Below are 17,867 nucleotides of genomic sequence, written 5' to 3'. Positions count from 1 at the left end.
TATGACAAAATAAAGAGATATTCATAAAGTATCTGATAGTTTGTACTTCATATTATATTTCAGGTAACTTGATCAAATCAACAGTCCAAGTTGGTATATGTTTTCTAAATATCTGTTTGAATTTTGTTGTTGATCAGATGCAATGAACACCTACTTTCATATTTTTTAGATTATAGTTTTGCATGTAGTCGGATTAGGAATTGTTGAGGTAACAATTCTTTTCTTATTGTATAATGGTAGCAGAGCTAGGTTCATGATAAAATATTCCATAGAAATTTATTATAAAAGTAATTTGAATTAGTTTATGTTTGAATAATAGGTGTACATAGTAAATGCGGCAAGGCTGTAATACTATGTTAGTGATGTAATACTATGTTATTAACGTAATACTGTTAACTTTCATTTGAAATAAAAGATCATTATCATGTCATTTTTATTCCAGAAAATAAACCATTGTATAAGTTTATTTCAGATATGGATGATTTAGACATGCTAGATGAAGCCTATTTTGTCCCTGATTATGATGACAAAGATATGGTGGAAGATCCTACTGTCCTAATTGGTGAAGAGGGGGAGGAAGCTACCCACTCAAAGTGCAGGAAGAAACAGAGGAAAGAAGTTCAGTGTGGATTGTGTCTGGTGTCCAGTACTAACTTGAAAAGACATCTTGGATGTCATATGAAATCTGTTCATTTGCCATGGTATATGACTCCAGGATTGGTGTGTTGGTATTGCAGATCGATAGAAAAGGACAATTCGCTTTAACGTAAACGTCATGGTGATGTTCATTCATGTGGAACTGGTGAATTCGAGGAAAAACTGTGGATCCAGTTGGTGAATGGATTTTTGTATTTCCTGATATTGACATTAAATATGAGAAATATATGGTAACTGATGAAATATGTATTAAGTGACGGACTAGTAATATTACCAGATAAATGTTCTGAGGACATTAATTTTGTTAAAATATACAGTTATGGAAATGGTATGGAGCCTAAGCCTAAGCCTGAGATTCTGAATTCTTTGTTGACTTTGTTTCACTTTGGAGAACATTCTATCTTCTGTTACAAAAGGTTTCATCAGAGGATCATGAACTCGGTAGTCATTGGTATTGGCAGATGAAATTTACTTTGTTGCACGGATGAAAGATGGACTATAATACGATTTGAATATCTTAACATTGACAATGTTATCATTAATAATATTGTTTTGAGCAACTTTGAGTTAAAATCACTTTGCTTACTTTAAAGCCTGACAAGTTTGGAATTTCACCCAAGAAACATGGCCCCAAAAGAAAAATTCAATTAAAAGACGAGTTTTTGTTAGTTTTAATGAAAGTACAACTTGCCCTCCTTTCCCAAGATTTGGCAGACCATGTTAAAATTAGTCCCTCAGTGTGTTCTAAAACCCTCAATGTTTGGATTTAAGTGCTATCTTTTTGTTTGAAACCATTCATTTTTTATCCTCCTAAAGAATTCATTCATTCCAACCTTCCACAAATTTTTTATCCAAAATACAAAAATCTCCGTTGTATCATAGATTGCACAGAAATTTTCCTTGACCACCCGCAAGACCTACTTCTTCAATCCCTTACGTGGTCTTACTACAAAAAATCATAATATGGCAAAATTTCTCACAGGTACAATTATACAGAGTACCAGTGATATGTACACACATTGCACAGAGAATTACACTCTAACCGTGGAGCAGAACCACGGCTGTTGCCATACAAGACAGTCTTTTAGAATTATCAACTCAGGGGATGTTGACCATACAATATCATCAGCGTCCTTAAAGACTCTGCCCGGGACCAGGAAGCTCCACAGTATTAAGAGCATTCAAGAAAATGTTCTAGCCACAAGGAGACTGTCATGCTTCTGTCACTCATGCTTGATAAACAAGCCTGAATACTGCAGTTCTGGTATCGAGTGGGACATAGTAAAATTGAAAGCCAGAACAACAGATGTGCCTTGCTCTTCCCATCCTGCACCTGAGCCAGCCACATCACCTCGGCAGGAAACCAGTCATGATCAACCAGAGACACCTGAGGCGCCGCAGGCACGACGTGCCTATTTTGACAATCTGTCCCATGGAATGTCTGAATGTGGCACCTACAAGGAGTAGGAACAACTTTGTTAAATAGAACCAAAATCTCAGATTTTCCCATTCCACAAGTTTGGCCAAAGACCGTGCTTGAAGTTTCAGACTTTGTTGACAGTGAGGCACTTAATCTGCGCCCAAACTCCGTCCCTCAACATCTCTACCCTGTTGCTGTTGCTGCAGATCGTAACTGCATTCCTCGCAGCATTGCCAAAGTTGTCTTTGGTGATGAAGTCTCCCATACAGGAGTAAGATGCCGAATGATACTGGGGCTTGTCCAAAATGCAAACCAACAGTGGCAAGTAGAGGCAGAGAGCAGGGTTCTGCCGAGGCCGCGATTCTGCGAGATTCTCGCCAAAAAAATAAAATTCTCGCACAAAAATTACCAAAGATGCGAAAATTCTCGCATACAAACCGAGTGAGGGTGCTATCATTGTTCTTGAGATGATAAAAGACACAATGAGAGTGGCGTCTAAAATTGTTTATCTAAATAATCATCACCGGTATAAATTTCTTCGCATCGTCCGCTGCATTGACTTGTTAACACAGTGTCTGTAACGTCGTCATATTGCGACGATGTTTTACTGCATGTGTACCCTCGTAAGAGATCGTTTCAAGCAGCGTCGTCATTTGTTGTCGTAATATCAATAGTACCCCTTCATGACTACAGTCCAATCGGCAATCCTCGGGTGACTCCGCTGCACTCGGCCTAAAGTAGCACACGAATCTGTGAGCGGTTTTATTGGTTCTCTCATTTCGCGCGACAGATATTCAGCCTGGTGAAGCGTGGTTAAAATGGCGGCTTCCTCGCCGAAAGTGAAAGTTAAGAAACAGAGATCTATTTTTAGTTTTATGCCAAAGTCAGGTAAATCCGTCTCTCCGCCTGACAAGTCTGAGAAAAGGAAGAAACAAATTTCTCCAGATGAAACTGACAGTTCGTCGACGATAAAGGTATGGTCATTCCGTGGCATTTTTATTTTACGTTTTGGAAGGACACTTGACACTTCAATTGAAAATGTGAAAGAAAGTAAAAAAAGGTAATAGACCCGTTTTTGATACGATTATTCCTCTACATGTGAGTATGAAAGTTAAAAAAAAAAACGTTAAAAAATGACGGGTCCCGTTTCTGATATGTTTATTCCTCCTACGTGAGTATGATAATATGAAAAAGAAGCTGAGGCCCGTTTTTGATATGTTTATTCCTCCTATGTGAGTATGATAATATGAAAAAGAAGTTTAAAAAGTTAGGAGGCCCGTTTTTGATATGTTTATTCCTATCTCTCTATAATGTATATATATGTGTGTGTGTGTGTGTGAGAGAATAAAAAGTTGAAAAAAAGGAAATGTTTAACTTCAGTGAAGAAGTAAGGAGACCTGTTTCTGATATGTTTATTCCTGTTTGAGTTTTTCTGATATGTATAAATGTGTGAGAATACTAATTTGAAAAAAAAGGTAGGGCCTTCTAATCAAGGATATTTTCATAGAATGCACTCAACCAAATGTGTTACCTATATTTTTTTTGCTTTAGCCTTTATCTTAAAAAGTAGTCAATATTGTGAAAACGATAAATCAAAGATTAAAATGTCCTTCCCAAACAATAACACCCAAACACAATTTTTCCTGATAAAAGTGTTAATTAAGTCATGATTAATCATCAAAACCTAAAAATTATTTTGGATTGTGGTGTCTGGTTGCAGAAATTATAAGTTTGTAAGTAGGAGAAAATTTAACTTTTTTTTAATTTTAGGTCTGCAGACCAAATACCATCGAAGGGCCTGAAAGAAAGAAAGAAACCAAAAGTAGTGCCACAGAAATTTCAACACGATTGGTTAAGAGATTATTCTTGACTCCGCTATGATAATGAGGCATATGCTATGGACAGTACAGATTAGCAGTGTATCATTGTTGGCTCGTAGCCTTAAAGTGAAAGTTTTTATAAAAAAAATCATTTGCAACTGTATATACATACAGTCTATGTAAAATCACTTCCAAAGTTGAATCAGTTCAGTTTGTGAACTTTAATAAAATACCAATACAGACTAGCAGTGTATGTTTTTACGTAAAATATCATTTTTCCTGATCTCCCACTATTTCTCAAAATCTCCCCAACTTTTTAGCTCGGAGGGGAGAATTCTCCCCCCTTTTTTGAGACCTTGGCAGAACCCTGCAGAGAGACAGGGATCTCCGCTGGGCTGAGAGGAGGGAGAGGGACTCTCTCCAAGTATAAAGGACAGACACCTTACACCCCTGCTCTTAGTACAATCCACTCAATAATAGGCAGTGCCACTTGGAGTGTGTAGTTTATTTCACACAGCAGACATCACAGAAGTAAGAATTTAGGAAGTGTTAGTGGTATAAAAGAGGTGTGATGATGTATTGTGATAGTCGAGATTGTTTTATATTGCTACAGATAGATGTTTCTATAAGTAAAGTACAGTCCAATTCGCAATTTGAATCTCTTGTGATTGGTGATTTGAAGGTAAAACTTGGAGACATAGAACTGCTCAGTTGTTTTTAATTCATTTTATGAATCGATGGAAACCATAAATCTGTAAAAACTTAGTTTAGTTGTGTTGTGAATTGTGTTTTAGGAACATATTTTAGGTCAATAAATGTCTGAAACATGTATCCTTTGTTATCACTAAAGCCCAGCGTTGCATATGTGCAACATTTCTTAAATTGGGGTCAATGAGTGCAATAAACCAAAAAAAAAAAAAATGCAAAAAGTATATTAATAGACCCGAAATGATCCAAATACAGTCCTGGACTTTTTTTTCGACAGTGTTTTGATTGCCTTGGCTTTGCAGGATTAAGAATCCCCTTCCTGGTGTAAGAAATTTGGTAAACTAGAATGGGACGAATTGACCGGCCGGATTTTGGATCCCTTACTTCATGTTGCAGGTCGGCTTATGGATAGTGGAAATGTGAAAATGATGAATGTTGGAGAATTAGTGGGAGAAAATTTTGTGTCACAGGTCGATGAGCAGAAAGATATGAGGCCAATGGCCCCAAGAGATAGAGAGAAAGAACTCTTAATGATCAATTCAAAACTCAAGCAGAAAAAAACATTGCTGCAACATGTACGTGAAACAGTTCCAGTACCCATACACCTTTAGTGTGTATAAACAGCAGCAACTTATCATGTTGAGGTGACTGCACAACATGTGCCTGCAAGCAACCTAGCCTTTGGTTCACATTCAGGAAACCTACACCCATTCAAGCATCTATTATATTAAAACTAAATAAAAACTTTTGTAATAAGAAAAAAAAACTGCAGAAAAACTAATCAGTTTTCTCTCCTATTTGTGATATTCCCATTTCTTTTAGACAATGTACTTTTGAAATAAGAAAAAAAGAAAACTGCAGAAAAACTGATCAGTTTTCTCTCGTATTTGTGATACTCCCTTTTCTTTTAGGCACTGTAAGATGGGATGGCAAGGCTGACGTTGCATTAACATGCAACGAAGTAGGCATACATTTTGTTTTAGCTAAATCAGAAGTATTAAACAAAATTATATCTCAAACTTAATTCAATCTTAAGCAATAGGATACAAGGGTTTTTACCTTTTTTGAAGCATAAATACATAACTTCCAGAAGTAGACAATGTCTATGACAGATACCTGCTAACATGATCAATATAACATTTTTTTTGGACATATAGCCATAAAAATGGCTTCACTGTTTGTACCATTTCTTTGCAATCAGAAACATAAACCATGCACTGAATTTTGAAATACAATTCTGGTAAAAATCAGACAAATCTTTTGCCTGTATATATCTATAACACCATAAGAATGCAAATAATGCCTGGAATGATAATTTTTCCTACTTGTCCAACTGCCAAACTTCTCGTTTCAATACCAATATGGCATCTTCTCTAGACCTCCGTCAGGATCTCCACAGCTTGATTTTACTTGTTCTTTTATCAACCTTCAAAGTACCAGCCATTCGTCCATCAAATAAGCCAAAGACGCCTCCTGGAAATTTATTAGTTGTTGGGTGAAATTCTTTGGTAAGCAACAAAGTAAAGCTGGGTACTTTCTTTTAATAAAGAGATCTTTATGTTACATCTTGGCACATATTGCTGTTGATGTTCATGTCAAAAGTTTTTTTAAGCTTTGCACATTTTTGATTGATTCTTTTGTGATCAGCATTTTGAATATGTGTCAGAAGTGAGAATACACAATGATATAAATAAACACTGAAACAGCAATAAAACTTATCACAAAAAGCACACTAATACACATAAGCTAAAAGAAAAGTAAGTCATATTCAAACCTAGCAGCCCCAAAAACAGTTAATTCAGCTATGCTCCAAATATTCTGTCAATAGAAAGAATATGTAGCAATATACAAACCAGTATGAAGAAACAGGATCCTTGTTCCCTTGAACCTGCCTGGCTGAGTGGTCAACTCCCTGACCAGCCCTCTCACTGCCTTCCCAGTGTAAACAGGGTCCAGCATGATCCCAGTAGAGGTGCTCACGTCCAGTATGAACTCTTAAATGTAAAAGACAGCTTATTATATTTAACCAAAATAAATCAATACAATCCCAATGCCAATCTGACAGCTAGATTAAGCCAAATACATAAATTTCTTTTTTCAAACCTTCGTGCCATGGGTGGGTATACTAGCTATAACCAAAAGGTGAAATCTGAACAGAGACATTTCTGTCCAGCTGTTCTCTGGTCACTTGGGCCACTTGACCAGCAAACTGACCATCCTGGTCTTGGGTGAAGTAGCTCATGGCTGTGTCCTCTGAGGTCTCAGATGTTTGGTACCTGGCACTGTCTTAGTCAGTCTTCAGTAAGTCTCACAGTGATAGTGGCAGAATGTATTGAAAGAAGCATATATAATGTTCACTTTGTAGCTCATCAGGGCCACAGAATTTAGAAGACAAAGTGGCATTATGTAAGCTCAGGTGAAAACGTAGCAGATTATGCATCACCTGGAGTTTACCTAGACCAATCCAATGAAGGTGCCACCCAGACGTGGCTGAAAGGGGCAGAATTTCTGTGGAAGCCAGAGCGAGAATGGCCTAAGAGTCCAGATATCTTTGATGATGTACCAAGTGATGACAAGAAAGTGAAAACAGCACAAATTTGGCTGTGTTTTTGTCAGATTTCTGCATCTCAGACTGTAGAAAATAAGCTGGAAGAAGTGATGAACAGATACTCACAGTTGTACCAGCTACAAAAGACCATAGCTTGGATACAATGTTTTAAGTCTTTACTGCGAAATCGTGCTGAAGTTAGAACAGGACCTCTAACAGTGGACGAAATCACTCAAGCGACAAATGAAATTGTTGAAATAGTTCAGAGGAAGGTATTTCCAAGAGACTTTGCTAAAGAGGTTTTCACTGTAGCTGTCACAACACTCAGTGTGCCACCCTAACTTGGCACTTGCCAAAATCTTGACAATGCTAGGTTGCTGCAGAAAGACCTCATAGCCTCATTCCCTGATGAAGATGTTCTGCTAGACAATGAAATATTGGAGGTAAAAACTTTTTCAATATTAAGCTGTTGGCTGAAGAAAAATGACTTCATTTTTACAACATAACACAGCTGATAAAATTTTTGAGAGAAAAACCTCAACAGGAAAATCCAAGTAAACAACATCACTAAGAAACTCACATGCCCTTATCACCATGGTTCTGTTAAACAACAGTACACAATGATTTGACTCAGCTAGCTAACTGTGATAACTCTGAACATTGGTGTGGCTTCAAAGCTGGACCTGCAGTACACCTTTGGATGAGATTGCATATAACAATATGCCACTGACCAAAATGTGTAAACAAAATATTTTTTGCTTCTTGGTAACCTTGATTTGGAGATAAAATAATACAATCTGTAATGGCATTTCATTCATTTACTTCTTTCATTTCTTTAAATAAGTCGTTTTTGTCTAGTAGATTTTAGTAGGAATATTTTTAAGATCTGTTTCAATTTTAACACCAGGACGTTGATTCTAGATTTTATTTAGACAGAGAATCTGTATGCTAATGGTCCCAAGAGTCCCAAGAGTCTATGGGTGGATTGATGATGAAGAACTGCATGATACTGGATTCAATTCCCAAGTTTTGCCATCCAGCTTTCAAAACCAGTCTAAAAGCAGCTAATATTATGTCTGATAGTCTGAATACTTTTTAACTCCAACTTCTAACCTTCATACTAACCTAGCTCCTCTTCTGTAGATAAACCATATCCCTTCCCCTTGTAGCCATCTATAATGTCAACAATGTCACAGGATTTGGTATCTGTAATACCAGTAGCCTCTAGGGTCTCATTAATGTGGTCATGGAAGTACTTTGGGTCATCACTGACTATAACTGCATGAATCCTTGAAATTCAAACACAGAACATCTAATCTGTATCAATATAGTTTTTGTTTATTATTATTATTACTATTATTATTATCATTATTTCATTTTTGTTAAGTGCAAGCTAATGCATGGACAATCTAGGATGGCGGGGTAAAGACCAAAGAAAATTTAATTACCTTAATTGTTTTTAGAACTTAAATCTGACGTTCACTTACCTCAGCCTGGAGCCAGTGAGGTAGTTGGCCAATGCCAGGCCTGCAGCTGTGCCTCCACTGCCACAGGCAAAGACAATGTCATCAAAATCTCTCTGGATACCCTGCAGTGGAATTAGTTCTTTACTTCAAAATGTGTTTATTGTCATAATTATTAGCAAATGACTGGAAGAAAAATTCTAAAATGCAACAGATACAGGGAAAGAAATTTTTTTCAAAAAGGTGTTTCTATCTATATTTTTCCACACTGACTTTCCATAGCTCATTGAAACTAGATATTAATCTTTTTTTTATCAGAAAGAAAATATTTTTGATGACATCTTTAATTTAACCTTACACACATTATCCAAACACATAACTTGAATAAACAGCTGGGAATACATACACTGATACTCCCCTTCCCCTAAACCACATTGTTAAACCTAATTTCTTTAACTTTACCTGGGAAATCATTTCCTGGAAAGCCGTTATGTACCCAAACAGTCCAACAACATTAGATCCTCCTACTGGTATGAGATATGAATTTTCTCCTCTCTCGTCTCTAAAAAGGAAACATAATCTTATGTAGAATTTTATACTGGAACAGTAGTCTTCAGGCAATAGTTTATCACACATACCTCCATCTCATCTAAACCAACTCCTAATTAATCTACAGAAATAAAGTCATGAAGGGAGAGTTATAACATTAAATTATTAATATTATGCAAAAAAAAAAAAAAAAACAATTGCTGATTTCAAAAAAGAAACTGAATGAGAGAAGAGCACATACTTCTGCCTCTCAACTTTTAATTATATCAATCAAAATTGAAGTTTTCAACTTCCTTCAAGCACATTAATAAATGACATATGTCATTATGGAATTAAGAAACTGCTCAAATTAAAATCTGAAAATATTCTCCAATAAGAAAAGACATTTCAATGTAGATTGCAGTAACTTGAATAATTACTTTATTTGATTGGCAATTTTCTCCATCTTTGGTTTGAGATGAGTAAGGTAAGGAGACTTCCTGGGTACAATATACATCTCTGCCCCACAAAGTCTATTCAACAACAAGTTGCCATCAAACCCTATGTCCTCTTCATGCTGAAACCAAAAAATATAATAAATAAATAAACTAAAATACAGCTGACTATTTTTGAACATTTCTGGTGATGTAATCTTTTGCAATTTTTATTATTTAAATTTACACAGAACAATAATGATCTATTTTTTTTCTGAAATGTTTCTTTTGTAAGTTTGGGAAAAGAAAAAGAAACATTAACATTTGTGATTATAAGTTAAGTCAATAATGAAACTGACATGAAAAGTCCTGTTGTCTCTCAAGGAAAGTCACTGAATCATTCTTAACCTTTCTAGCTAAATTCAAAGCTTAATTTGAAATCCAATCTTACACATTATTTACCCAAAGTTAATATAGCAAAATCAACATGAGATACTTGTATAAAAATTATACTGTCAAATCTGACATGACGCTCACTTTGATATCTCCTCTTAGCAACAGATGGCTCTGCATTCCAAGCTGAGCTGCAGCCACGGCTGTTGCTCTGACGTGATTGGATTGAATCCCACCACAAGTGATCACATGCTTGCAATTATTGATCAAGGCATCTGCAAGGAGAAATTCTAACTTCCGCACCTGTTAATAAGAAAGTAAAAGGATAGTAATCATAAGGCCTTGACACAATCAGCAACATTAAAAACTATCGACCACACTTTGAGATTTTCTTATAATCTATTACATCTCCCTAACGAAAAAGTCCTATAGGATCCTATAGGAAATTGGCCTAATTTCCTATAGGATCCTATAGGATCCTATAAGATCCTATAGGACTTTTTCGTAAGGGAGCTTTGGTTACAATTTCATTTTGTACATTTTTAGGGGTGGATTCAGAGATATTTTCTGACAGATACCCTAACTATCCATCATCCATTTTGACCATCTTCCAACAGAAAAAATTAGATGTCTATCAATGTAAACTTGTAAATTTCAGTCTTTTGGAAGACCCAGAAGATGGGTTCTGTCTACCCCTTATTTTATGTATAACATTCTGATGAGCCACAGGGCTTAAAGCTTTAATAAACAAATGAGACTAACCTTGTTACCAGACAGAGTACTGCCTGTCAGGTCATCTCTCTTGATGTGGAGAGAAAATGTAGATGGTATGCCAGGAATGTTCCACTGGTGTATGGGGGTCGGCAGCTGTGCTAACTGGAAAAAAATCAAGAAAATACCATTATATATTATCATTATAAAGGATTGGCTTGATCAACAGATCATTTTTTTTCTCAGCAAATCTAAAATTGTAGGGAGGAGAAATATTTCAGTGTAATATATGTAGGAATGGCAAAATTGTCTTGGTCTAAAGGGGCCCGCACACGGTGAGCATTTGGCGCAAGCCACTTGCGCTGCGCCGTTTTCTCATGTGCGGGGGTATTTTGGTGAGATTTTTGCCTCATGCGCGGCTGAGCAAAATTTCTCACGTGTTTGATTTTTTTTGTCTCTTGAGGCAAATGTCTCAGCGTGTGCGGGGTGCAAGCGCCGATTGCATGCGCATGTGCCAGTAGCCGGAAACAAACAAAAATGGTAGCCCCCAGCGAAGTCAACAAAAATGTACACAGTTAGGTTAGTCTGATTGATTAACGTGGTCACCATTATCCATTACCATCAGAAAAAACAACAATATGTAATGTTTCCTTAAACACATGATCCCACAGTTCACAGTGCGTCCGCTAGGGGCAGGCCGGGAAGCACCTCTGCTGAGCAAAGAGCGCATCGTTTGCGGGGAGTTGAGAAACGCGAGCATCTGGCGCAGCGCAAGTGGCGCGCGCTAAATGCTCACCGTGTGAGGGGCCCCTTACCTTTTGACCAATTTTGTTTGTCACAATATTTTAATATTGTTATAATTTGTTATAATTATTTGGAGGGAGTCATGTTAACCTCTGAAGATACTGGGGCTGTGGGGGTGATGTTGTGTGTGTGTGTGTGTGTGTGTGTGTGTGGTGGAGGGGGGGGTATTGGGTGCACGTGGTCCAGTGCCCCTATCCCATAAATGCTACACAAAGGACTAGGGCCTACTTGGTGGAACACATATTTCACAAGACAGCATTAAAAGCTGAATATTCGCAGTAAACTTACTCTAACATTGCTAGCTGAGTCCTAATTAGACTAGGACTGAAGTAATGTAATCTGTAAATGGTAACGAATGGAATACACATTCTTTTGCTCCTGTGACATTACCTTCACTTTTTGCTGCGGAAACCATGACAATTTCTCAGCCCATGTTGGCAAAATGAATTGCACAAGTCTGCTGGACTTTCTTACGAACGCCACGGCTCTAGATAGATATATTTGGGGTGCTCTTTTGGGTGCACACAGAGTAGAATCACTCGCTGTTTTCTTGAAACTGGCCGGCCTTCAGTTTACTGCCCTTCACATGATGCAGCGTATGACCTAGTTTCTTCGTGCAATTTAAACTTCGGTAGGTTCCGTGAGCACCCGAGTATTTACATGATACGTCACACATTTAGCCCATAGCCTACTCGTCACTGTCTTGTTCTGTGGTCCGCAGACACGACCAGGCGTTCCTTTAGTTTCAGGAGAGTAACACGACATCGTAAAACATTAGGTCTACACTTCCGCGTCATTTTTCCGTTGAAGGACCGGGGCCTAGAGTTACACTGTCCAAGGCGATGCAATAGAGTCTCTCAATGAAAACTTTCTTTACTTTTCTTGGAAAAGGAAAAAAATGAATAAATTAGCCCTACTATGTAATGTTTTCCCCAGGTCTTTTCCTTTCTCCTTTCTCGAGCTTGCTTATTGCACCAATTTGGCATTTTGTTGATATTCTGATATACATGTATACACATCAGAAGGATAGTAGGCCTCTATTGTAGGGCCCACTTTGAGCAACCAGTAATTTATTTTAAATGCTTCGAACTCTGGAGCCTACCAGATTGTCCTATAAAGCTAAAAGTTGCTTGGGCCTATCAGCCCTTAAGATATATAAAACGTATTTTGGAATGAGTGAGTGAGTAGGCCTACCTCTCTTATTACTAGGCCTATTATTATTATTATTATTATTATTATTATTATTATTATTATTATTATTAATCATTCATTTATTTATTTATTTATTTATTTATTTATTTTTTTTTTTTTTTTTGGGGGGGGGGGGCTTTTGGCTCTGTCCCTTCTCATGGGCCGCCTAAGCGCATAACACGCCTCCACCCGCACCGGTCCTACCGAGTACGTAGGCCTATATGGTCCTCGTCTTTTCCCAACTCCTGCACATCTACTTTGATAGCATCCACATTTTCTCTTCAGCCTCCTTGGTTTTCTCTTTCACGCTGGTTTCTTTGCTAGCATTCTTTGTCCCACTTATGTTTCTTCCCTCCTTCTGATATTCCCCACCAGCGCAGCCTCCACTTCTTTGCTCTCTCACCAAGTCTTGTCGACGTCGTCCCTTGATCTCCCTCACCTTCTCATTTCTTCCTCTGTTTTTGCGTGTTATTCTTAATGCAAAACGTAGCATCTTCATCTCAGCAGATTCCATTACTTACGTTAGTTGAATGAAATCAGGAGTTGGAATGCATGCACGTTTCGCTGACCTTCCTCGCTTATGTGTTAGAAAACGGTCGTCCGTCATTTTTGAAAGTAGGCCCAAGTAAATGGTAAACTAGTGACTCAGAAAGTTAATTATCCATTAAAAAAATGACAGGTCCGACGGATTAAGAATTGAAGTATGACCAAATCGTTATAGATTAAAAAAAAAATTATGGCTTTTAGTCCTCTTCTTTTCAACTTAGAATTGTTAAAAAATACCAGTCATAACTGGCAGTGAAGTAGTAGGGCCTACGCGTAGCAGAAATCGCATGCACTGATATAATTGCCTTTTTTTTCAGGGGGAAGTAGGGGAAGGGTAGTTTTTATTTGCATTTGTAAACGACGTAGCATTGCCTACTTTGTAAATGAATCAACAGGACGGTCATGAGGCATTTTAAGATTAAAATCGCGTTACAAGACTTGGCAAAATTTCGTTCACTAGGTAATAGGATAAGAGGGGCGGTTTCTTCTCAGCCTACAAATAAAGCAACCCAGCTGCGTTCAAGATATATTAATCCCTGTTAATTTACGGCCCATTTGTCTTAAGATGATGAGACAAGACACGAGAACATCGCATATCACCCGCTTTTATTTGAAATTTATGTTTTCTACGGTACCTCAATGACATGACATAACTGAAAACTTCCAGGGACCATGATATATGGTTGCATACCGTAACCATTACGAATCTTAACTGGTTCAGTTATAGTTTTATTTATCATCTCAGAAGGCACGATGCATTTTCGCGCACGTAAGAACACGTAAACAGACAGTGTCGATGAAGTTAATTAAAACCGAACGTATTTGTGACTTTACGTTTTGAGTTATAGCCAGGCTAGGCGATCTTTTATTTTTAGACGTACTTTTAAACACGAGAATGAATGAGAAAACGTTTTGGATTGGACGAAGAGATTAATTTCGTAGAGTGGGCATGATTGAAAAGTGATGCGTGCAATGAATTTGACCATACATCACAATGTTACGATGCAGGTTTAGCGTTAAAATGACCAAGTCCTGTGCTTGGTACGAGGTTTCTCTACAATCTGAACAACATCACTTCCTTGGTACTGTGTGCGATGTCGCCGACCGATTATGACAATGATGCTGTTGGTTCCGTTCCCACTGTTAAACAGGTAAAACTTGCTCAGATCACCATATAATGTAAATGAATAAAAAAAGAAAGAATTACAAAACATCACAAAAAAGGAATAGTGTAGATTTACATATTTCTTTTTCACTTTTTTGCTAATGTCGTAGTAAAAGCTATCATTCACCCCCCCCCCCCCACCTTGTGTTTCATATTCGATTCTGCAGTCTTCGTTGCCCCTTTGTGGCCAGGGGTCAGTTACACAGGGGAATTTAAGCCCGAAAATTGGTCTAAAATTTTAGAACTAAATAATTTCTCTGTTCCGGTTCAAGATACGTGCAGTCCACTTGAATAAAATTAGTTTTGGCCTGAAACATTAATCATGCCTTTCTTGCTATAAAAACAGGAGCAATATTTCATTCAATTGAACTCTTAGTGATTTATCTAAGGTCTGCGCATCTGCGCAGACAAAATTTTAAGGTTAGTTTATTTTGTAAATTGGCGGCGACGAGAGTATATATAATTGGAGAAGTCACCGTCAGTTTTCTAGGAATGAAGGTGTTGCTCCACAATATATATACCCAATACATACGATGGTCATAAAAATGTCTTATCAAATTCAATCAGTTCTTAAAAATTTGAAACCACTGGTCGCAGCCAAAATCGTTCTAACTACGTAAAAATGGCGTTAAGCTAACGTACAGAAAGTAATCGGTGTGATTGCAAATCGAACCACCGGAGCACGCTGACAAGCTTGCGCCATCTCCAAATTAACACATAATGGGCTCATTAAATAAAGGGTTAGAAGAAAATTAAATGTGTTTTTTTTTTTTTCAAAAGTGAACCGAAAAACAGTTTAAGTACAAAAGAGTGCTGCACGCAGTCTTCCTTTTATGACATTTGGACGTTTATCATTGTCCCACAAGTCTTATAATAACCGTTTTAAATATCATTGCGTCGCATTTTATTTTTTCAGCGTTTCGTAAATTAAAAAGATTAATGTGTCTTTGATGGATGACTGGAGAGACGATGACTGCACAAGAAAAAATAAATTATCATAAAACAGAATGAGATGTTTGCAAAAAATAGATTAAAGAATAAGGAAGTGCTGCATCAGAACGCCAACTTGAACGTGATCAATCACTCCACGGCTGTGGCGTATATAAGGATGCTTGCTCTAACGGCAACCCATCTGCTTTTGACTCTTCAAAACAGTCGAGAAATCGTAAAATGGCTACCAAGTTCCTTTGCCTCCTGTTCTTGGGCCTTGTCGCCCTTCAGATGGTGTCTGCCGCCGGTTACTACGGCGTTGGAGCCCTTTACGGTAGGGGTCTTTACGGCAAGGGTCTTTACGGCTACGGTGGTTACGGCTACGGCGGCTACGGCGGCTACGGCGGTTACGGCGGCTACGGTTACGGTGGTAAATATGGGGGCTATGGCGGCTACGCTGCTTACCCCTACGGCTACGGCGGTAAACTCGGCTAAACGGTGAGTATACTCCTTATAATGTGAGTTTGTGCGATTATGATAGCTTTCAAGAGGGAGGGATGGGGTGGAGGGAGGCATTGGACCACATGCCCACCCCATTAGTCTTGGATATACCCCTCCTACGTCTCCTTCCCCCTCCCTCAAATCTGTATAGCAGGCTAAATGAGAAAAAACATGACACTTTGTCAACCTCTCAACACACACACACACACACACACACACACACACACACACACCAAAAAAAATAAATAAATAAATAAATAAATAAAGCCTTGTGAGGTAAAGCTTAAATTCCGCGTAGGAAGTGAAAATTCAAACTTATGATCAATTTTTTTTTTTTTTTTTTTTTTTTTTTTTTTTTTTGTGAAAGGTTTAAATTTGTGGTCAATATGTTTTGGTTTTGTGGAAGAGGGTAAATTTTATTGGCTTATATAGACTCTCTACAAAATGGTGGGTCAAAAATGTGCAGCTTCCAGGAAAATGTTTGAGGGGAGGGGCTGCAAATGGTAGTGCAAGTATGTCTCTTATAATATTTCAACCCTTGTTACATTGTAAAAATAAAGATAGACATCATAGACATTCTCGTACACGTATACATTTTGGATCGGCAGCAATTTCAATCTTTAAAGCTTCACCAATGATTGTTCAGGGTACATTTAATATATCTAATTAAGAAATAAATGATGTAAATGAAAAATGTAAAAGTTCATATGATAAGGGCGCTTACGGTAAGAGTTTTTGTCTTTACTCAAAACACGCTGAAAGGCCTTGGGTATGATTAAAATGACAATTCATATTCATGATGCCGTGCAAACGAAATATTATTTGGAGGGAGAGAGGGTAAATTATCATCTACCAGATTATGAGTACTCTTAAACACACAGTGCAGAGAAGTGTCATAGATTTACTAGTGACATATCTGTGAATATCTGGTGAAAACTCAATCTGTGGCCCTGGTAGAGGGTAGGGGTAAGTACTCTTCTCCTTGGTTTTCTTTTCCAATTTGATCATCTGTATAAGCAAATGCAATTCTCTCCTGTAGATTCCTCAACGATTGGTCCACCAGAGGCACTTGGTAGCAGGAGCTTCAGACGGAAAAGCAAGACTTCTGACATTACACTACAAGTACAGCAGTGGCTACGTTGGAATGCAGTTTCAGACAGTAACTCGGGATATTCCGTTCTCTCCAGACTCAGGTGAAGACACAAAGAACCATATGCAAATGGACGACGGTTTTACTCTTTGCATACATCCCTGTGAATAAACATTAAGAACGGTGAACATAAGTGTTGTCAACCTTTTCATAGCCAGGATATCAATTGTCAAGTCATCTATAGGAACTTTTCAAACGTAGTTACTCAGAACAAACTCTCATTTGTATGCGATGTCTACGAAGTCCTAATAAACTGTTGCTACCACAATTGCTTTTCCTTTCACTTGTCTGTATAAATATTATTTAATCATTATGTTAAAAAATGTACAATTTTGTTCTTCATTTTAACGCGTAAAACTGTTTATCAAAACGGATTTGTATCATGTCTCCGTATACTTTCTGTATTAAACAATATCGATCTCACCACATCCCATATCCTCCCCAAACGCATCTTTGTTCACACGCATCTAATAAATTGTTTGCTGAAATTGGTTCGGTTCAAATGAAACGCCTTCTCTCCCCATTTTGTGCAGCCTTGCCTGATCTTGTACGTTTGTAGCCATTAATCTAGTTTTAATATTCAAAACATTGGGTTCTTAAGACACATAAGACTTAACAATCACGAAATTCTCCCTTTTGATGTAAACAGACCTGTTCTTATCTTAAGTGGCAAGATGCATTCCTTTTAAAAAATAATTGTGATCCTTATCTCAAAAATTGCATTTTTTTCTAAATGTGAAACTGCCAGGAACGAGTATGCATGTAAATAGCCCAAGCCAAACCAAAAAGCCAAGCCAAAAAAGAATATATGCTTTTTCTCCCACTCCTGTCTCTCTCTCTTTCTCTCTCTCTGTCTCTCTTACGCATGCGAGCGTGTACATTAAGCACATTTTAGCAG

The 17,867-nt window shown here is 37.6% G+C and overlaps 2 protein-coding genes and 2 long non-coding RNA genes across 4 annotated transcripts in view; 2 read left to right on the top strand and 2 right to left on the bottom strand.

The window, feature by feature from the left end:
* LOC147762582 (uncharacterized) overlaps positions 1-5,987 on the bottom strand; it is a 47,310-nt gene extending 41,323 nt beyond the window's left edge. The window contains exon 1 of the mRNA XM_087010319.1: positions 5,931-5,987. The gene's annotated coding sequence lies outside the window, so the exon portion shown is untranslated. The remainder of the gene's footprint in view (positions 1-5,930) is intronic.
* On the top strand, positions 2,409-4,263 carry LOC147762583 (uncharacterized). Its single transcript, XR_015333729.1, has 2 exons — positions 2,409-3,051; positions 3,848-4,263. It is a non-coding gene; the product is annotated as an uncharacterized LOC147762583 (long non-coding RNA).
* On the bottom strand, positions 5,637-13,191 carry LOC106174293 (uncharacterized). The gene is made up of 10 exons (XM_087011481.1): positions 12,935-13,191; positions 11,877-12,054; positions 10,734-10,847; positions 10,116-10,274; positions 9,585-9,721; positions 9,079-9,178; positions 8,641-8,741; positions 8,279-8,442; positions 6,459-6,599; positions 5,637-6,078 (listed from the first exon to the last, which is right to left on the bottom strand). The coding sequence occupies exons 1-10, from the start codon at positions 13,189-13,191 to the stop codon at positions 5,990-5,992; spliced, it is 1,440 nt and encodes a 479-aa protein (XP_086867607.1). The 3' UTR covers positions 5,637-5,989.
* Positions 13,192-15,488: 2,297 nt separating this feature from the next.
* On the top strand, positions 15,489-17,237 carry LOC147762581 (uncharacterized). The gene is made up of 2 exons (XR_015334084.1): positions 15,489-15,816; positions 16,859-17,237. It is a non-coding gene; the product is annotated as an uncharacterized LOC147762581 (long non-coding RNA).
* The last annotated feature ends 630 nt before the right edge of the window (positions 17,238-17,867 follow it).

This window comes from Lingula anatina, chromosome 4 (assembly GCF_051362555.1).
Source record: "Lingula anatina isolate TDL-2025a chromosome 4, LinAna3.0, whole genome shotgun sequence".
In the NCBI taxonomy this organism is placed as follows: Eukaryota; Metazoa; Brachiopoda; class Lingulata; order Lingulida; family Lingulidae; genus Lingula; species Lingula anatina.
The sequence above is the reverse complement of the archived record's forward strand: the minus strand, read 5'-3'. Positions and strand labels throughout refer to the sequence as shown.